The sequence below is a fragment of the Vollenhovia emeryi genome, unplaced genomic scaffold, assembly GCF_000949405.1.
Source record: "Vollenhovia emeryi isolate VEMERY1.0 unplaced genomic scaffold, V.emery_V1.0 DF939572.1, whole genome shotgun sequence".
In the NCBI taxonomy this organism is placed as follows: Eukaryota; Metazoa; Arthropoda; class Insecta; order Hymenoptera; family Formicidae; genus Vollenhovia; species Vollenhovia emeryi.
The window spans coordinates 42,209-48,172 of NW_011966794.1; the positions used below are offsets into that span (position 1 = coordinate 42,209).

At 32.5% G+C, this 5,964-nt stretch overlaps 2 protein-coding genes across 5 annotated transcripts in view; one reads left to right on the forward strand and one right to left on the reverse strand.

Annotated features, from left to right (window-relative positions):
* The window catches only part of LOC105557196 (putative ATP-dependent RNA helicase TDRD12), a 13,106-nt gene extending 9,728 nt beyond the window's left edge, over positions 1-3,378 (forward strand). For all 4 annotated transcript variants that reach the window (XM_012004380.1, XM_012004377.1, XM_012004378.1 and 1 more), the window contains 3 exons: positions 1,233-1,404; positions 2,038-2,217; positions 2,287-3,378. In XM_012004380.1, the coding sequence (XP_011859770.1) occupies positions 1,233-1,404; positions 2,038-2,217; positions 2,287-2,508 (574 nt within the window). In that variant the 3' untranslated portion in view covers positions 2,509-3,378. The remainder of the gene's footprint in view (positions 1-1,232; positions 1,405-2,037; positions 2,218-2,286) is intronic.
* A 44-nt stretch (positions 3,379-3,422) lies between these two features.
* On the reverse strand, positions 3,423-5,958 carry LOC105557197. The gene is made up of 3 exons (XM_012004381.1): positions 5,900-5,958; positions 3,979-4,308; positions 3,423-3,890 (listed from the first exon to the last, which is right to left on the reverse strand). The coding sequence occupies exons 2-3, from the start codon at positions 4,272-4,274 to the stop codon at positions 3,590-3,592; spliced, it is 597 nt and encodes a 198-aa protein (XP_011859771.1). The 5' UTR covers positions 4,275-4,308; positions 5,900-5,958; the 3' UTR covers positions 3,423-3,589.
* Positions 5,959-5,964: the final 6 nt, after the last annotated feature.

Below are 5,964 nucleotides of genomic sequence, written 5' to 3' on the forward strand. Positions count from 1 at the left end.
GCAGCCTTCTTCCCATCATATCCCAGTATGTTCGATATGAATACACCACTGGCCCTCTTCAGGGCCACACGATGTGCAAGGGTTATTTCAATGAGCTATGATTTGGCGAAAAAAATCGTAGGAACTTCTTTTTTTTTTAAATTGAAGAGAAAGTATACACTTTTTGATACCGTAAGCAGAACTGGCGAAGAAAAATTACTACACTCCGCACAGTGCGTCAAAGCGTACAATTTTTTAGAGAAAAAACATGGTCATGATTTTGAGAAAGTTCCGGGAAATGGGAAGAGTGAATGCTAATTCCAATAAGAGCTTCTTAAAGCAGAGACTTTGCCCTATAAAATGAAAAAAACTTTTCAATTCGACCAGTTTTCGCGAAGTTACGCTTATTTGAAATTCGCCAAATTTTGATGTAAATTTCTTGTTGCGTTAATTTTTTTGACCAGTGTATAATAAAATATAACTTGAGATATTCGTGCTGTCAGCACGAATTTTTTAGTTTTGAAAATATTTGACGTTATTAAGAATTGAAATCAGAGTATTTTCACTATCAAAAGTTTAGGTTCATAAGTGAATAAAATTGCAAATAATTCAGGAAAAAACATTTGTAAAGTGAAAAATACCTTTGTAGGAGTACAAATAAGACTCCAACTATCGTTCAAGTTTCTTACATCTAGCTAGATTTACTATGCGTTAACAGTAGATATTTAAGTATTTTCAATTTCATGCACTTTTGCCTAAGATTGTACGTCCAAAAATACATCCTTAAGGATCTTATTCACTTACTAGTTATCTTGAATGGATGGCGTCGAAAGTGAGAAGATACAATATGGAATGTCTTGCAACGTACAAAATAAAAATGTTTCTCAATAAAATACCATTTGTAATTAATAGAACAAACTTGTAAAATATATTGAAAACTATCCTTTTATTTGGATAAGCAATAAATAACACATATATGAGTTATATCTAATCAAGACTATGTGACGACTACCGAATTGAGATAAAAATTTGCTTTTATATGTTCAATTATAGCAAAATAGGAGTCTTTAATAGTACAATTATTTTAAATGTAAAAGCACTATATTAAAACAAAAAATGTACGTTGCAAGATTGATTTAGTTTTTGCCATCAGTTTTTACGCCTTATAGTTTACAGTTTTGCCAAGCGTGTGTATACACGGACTAGGCGATCAAGTCAACAGGAGCCTTAACATATTATATATCCAATTGTAGGAAAATGTGTATCTCGACAAACGTAGGAGATATATGCGCTTTTGAGGACACACTCGACACGTTTAAACGAGTGCAAATCAGATGCATCAGATATGACAAAAGTTATTCTGAGGATGAAAAATTCGTAGATGTAAGATGTATCGACAGTGGTATTATACATGAACGTATCGATGTAAGATTATTTTTTATTACTTGATATTACGTTCAAGTTTTGCACTAACATGTTGACTGACACGTCACCGTATATTGTTGACATTGTATTTTCATAGGAGGTTTCGTCACCAAATATTGATGGCAGTATTTTGCCCATTCGAAGGTCCGTCACAAGTATTTGGAGACATTCTATGTAGTTTTTGATTCATTTTAAATTACATGGCGTACAATATGAAACCTTTCGGTGTAGCCTGGCTTCACAAGAAGTTTGAAGGAATTATTAACAGTCTATTGTATCATGAATACTGAAGAATAATATTATATTTATGGGAATAAAAAAGCAGTTATATTTAAAAAACTATACCGATCGTATCAATCGGATTAGTGTACTACCATACCATATTATTGGTAATTTAGATTCAAAATGTGAAAAAGATAATCGTGGCTTATGGGATTCATTTTTCGATACTCACCCTTGACAGTCAACATGTTAAATATTTTCCTTTGACAATATATTTCTCAAAATAATATAATATTTATAATATAAATTGTCGTATTTTATACATATTATACATATGAGATATAATTTTGTGACTAAGTATATTATTTATATTTCTTCTCTCTTGTATAAACAAGTTTTTTGGTATTTTAGGTACGTAAATTACTGCACATGCCTGAGGAATTAGCGAATCTCCCAACACACGTTGTTGAAATATTTTTATCTAATTTAATACCGTGGGACAATGAATGTACATGGAATCCATGTACTAACGAACAGGTGCACAAGTGGTTCGAAGAAAATTTCGAGGAAAGGTCTTATATCTTCGGGAAAGTAAGTTTGTCAGATTAGTGAGAGAAAAATTAATAAGAGAAGAAGAATATACGAGGAAATTGTTCGCAGGTTTGCCTCCATCTTGGAAATACAATATGGTTAGACGATTTGAAAATTGGAACAAAGTTAATTGACCATCCCGATTTAATAGGATCCTCTTTAGAACAGAAACTGCGCCAAGGGAATTTTGCAGTTTTTAAAGACGATCACTTATCGAAGCTGTTCGAACTTTGCAGAAACAGCGGGTTGACAGAAATCAATGGTCGCGACATAAGTGCTGCAGATAAATGAAGCTGTTCACTATGAGCGATATTCATAGTCAGATTTTATATTTAAAATCGCTTTAAGATTATCTTTAGATACTCCGTAGACAATAAAACGTTCCATATCTCATCTTAAGATTTGACTATGAATACCGACCTATGATTTGTATCTTTAAAATAATGAGTGACTTTAGATGGAAAGTATTGTTTTCTTAACACATATTTATAAGAAAAGATTGGCATCTATTTTCATCTATTTTGTATTTTTTTTAACTGTGAACTTTGTATACTAGTAGATGTAGAGCTGTAGAAATTTCCCTTGGATCATCCCGTAATAAATACGGTTTTGTAAATATTTTTCCAATGCAATGCAAAATTCAACATTTTAATTTTAATCCAAAATATGTATTCTCCATTATTATCTACAATTTTTTCCTATTTTTCTTTTTCCGTTACTTCTAGATACGAAAAATGAAAGGATCAGTGAAATCGCTCTTTACCCTGTAGGCATACTTACTGTTGCATTTTCTTTTATTTTTCAATATTGTGAAATCAAGAATCAAATTTTTTTTCTTTAGAGAAAAAGAAATACAAGTGATCAAAATAAATGAGAGGAGTCCTAGAGATTTCGTATCCATAGTTGATAAATTTTTTGAGACTGTGTGTGTCAAAACTTAATAATAAAGTATCAACTTAGCAACTGAAGAATGCAAAACTGTTTGTTTTAATCTTTAAATAATGAATGTAATATGAAATAACTGAACTTAGTACTAAAGTGTATTTAAAACATACTAAATATACTGGATTATTGATATAAACAATGATCAATTGCGCTTTTTTTATTTGATATCGCGCTATACTCTGTGTATTTATATAAAGTAAATTTGTTCCATTCCTTTTATTGCATATTTGTTTCGTTGTTGAAATTTGTGTATACAAATGTACATTTTTGTTTTTTTTTACAAGTTTGCATGTTACAAAAATAGTTATGTTAAATAAAATAAATTTACTACACCCTAAGTTTTATGTATGAACGTTTTTTGACCTGTGTAATCTGAGTTTGAGATCCGTTAGATCAGATTGACTGAAGTTTCTTTGCATACGTATTATTAAATTGAGATTAGCGGTATATCGGCCTCTTTCAACATTTCAATTCGCTTACACAGTGTTTCGGTACTAAAATAAAAGATTTTTGGATGCCTTATTATGTCGTCGCCGGTTATACCATTTTGTCGCAGCACATTGATCAATTTAATCAACTTTTTTAACTTCACCCGTAAGATAGTCGGACGTTTTGTAATTACTTCTTCAAGGAGCTTCTCGTCCACGTTTAATTGGTCAATTAAGTAGTTCTTAACACTTCCATGTTCTTGCAACAGTCTCTGCTGTTCGTTAGTCACCTCTATGTACCTGTGTAAACAATAAAAATTGAAAACAGTCAAAATTAGATTACGTTTTATACTTAGTTTCTATATATTTTTTTATTACTTTTACATACTGATCAAAAATTTGCTCAGATTGTGTTAGCATTGTAAGTTTCGGAAGAAGACCTTCTTTCTTAAAGATTTCGATTCGTTTCTGTACAGTTTCTATATTAAAATAGAAGATTCGGGCATGCCGTAAGATTTCATCGCTAGTAATTCCATTCTGGTGCAGTATATCGATTAACTGATCCAATTTCGCTATGTTCACCCGTAAAATACCTGGCGATTTCTTGGTCACCGTATTGAGTGCTTCTTCATCGACTTTCAATTTTTTTTGCAAATATTCGCTAACATTCTCACATGGTCGCATTAAGGTACGTTCCACCTTATTCTTTTGTATGGCCCTATACGTGAACACACACATATTTTGTACTCTTTCACTATTTTTAAATAGTGTTTATTTTACCTGACAATATATTTCTGCAAATGTCTTTTTCACGGATTAAAGAATAGAAAGTAGGTTCGAAAAGTTAACAGAAATCGCAGGAATATATAAGAAAAATATTGGGTCAGGGAAAAAATTTCTTCATACTTTAGTGCAAAAGTGAAACAGTTTTTCTTTCATATTGTAAATGAAGTTTATTAAACCAAATATGTGCCGTTTTGTTCGACCACGTTTTGCCATTTTTCAGGTAAACCCATAATCTCAACGCTGTAGTACTTTTGTGATTTCTGGGCGAAAAACTGCGACAAGTGATTTTCACAGGCCTCTTTTGAAGTCAACTTTACACTTTGCGAGTTCTGTAGAAACCGAAACAAGTGGTAGTCCGATGGTGCAAGGTCGGGACTACACGGTGGATGCATCAAAACTTGCCAGCCAAGCTCTCGCAATTTTTGACGGGTCGTCAAAGATGCGTTCATTAAATTTTTTAATCATGTGGCATACAAACATCAAGTTATTTGTATCCAGCCTTCTTCAACCGGTTTCAAATTATTTTGTGGTTGATGTTTAGTTCCCTACTAATATCATGACTGCTAATGTGCCGGTCTTGCTCAATTTTTACCACGATTTCATCGACTTTTCCAATTGGACGACCAGACCGAGGTGCATCTTTGATATAAAAATTTCCATATTGAAAACGCTTGAAGCAGCTTGGTGCCTACGTGTTGAAACTGCATCACGTTCATAAATATCAGAAAGAACCCCGCACTAATCATATATAGGAAATTGGATCTCGGTTAAATTGGCTAGTTTTCACATATGTGTACCTTATGACCTGCTGAACAAAAAATATAATGGGCTCAAACTTAAATAATGGCTAGTTACTGAGCTACAGCCAGTCAAACATGGAAAATTTGAGCTCCGCGGGTCCTGTTTGGAAATACTTTGAAGCATATTAGGAAAAAATGTTTCAGACAAAAGTTGTTTGGTTCGAAGGGAGACATAAGACGATGCCATTAATTTGACCTTGGATAATCATTTAAAGGTCACATGAAGGTCAATTTCAATTTCTTAAATGGACACCCCCATTTTTCATTGCACATTTTTATGTCAAGAGTTTTTCAAAGACACTATATAATGAGATATAGTCTTATTATGAGATATAAGCTACAGCATATGTGAAAACTAGCCAATTTAACCGAGATCCAATTTCCTATATGATTAGTGCGGGGTTCTTTGTTTAGCAGCCTGAGTCGCATTCTTCCCCTTTTTATAATAAAATTTCAAAATGTATCAAATTTTTTATTTCACTTATTTTTAAGACGCAGTAAGTTTTGACTGAGTAAATAAATATCACGACTCCTTTCTTTAATTTCTCTATGATATGTCACTTTTCAAACGCACACAAGTATTGCCAGATTCGATTAGCATTACCAGAGTTATGCGATATAACCATCTACCAGGAGAATACAGAGAAACTTTTTCCCCAACCCAATATAATGGGAAATTAAAAATAAGAAATATCTCCCATCTCATTTTATCATCAAGTCTACCTTGATATAACTTTAAGCGGACACCGTATAGCCCATGTCTTTATCTTCAACTGTCCCGTATCTTT

Bases quoted from the DNA above. Each gene is read 5' to 3' on its own strand.
- LOC105557197 (XM_012004381.1), bottom strand. From the start codon at position 4,274: ATGCGACCATGTGAGAATGTTAGCGAATATTTGCAAAAAAAATTGAAA. The intron at 3,891-3,978 runs GTATGTAAAAGT...TTGTTTACACAG, and splicing joins TCTGAGCAAATTTTTGATCA to GTACATAGAGGTGACTAACG.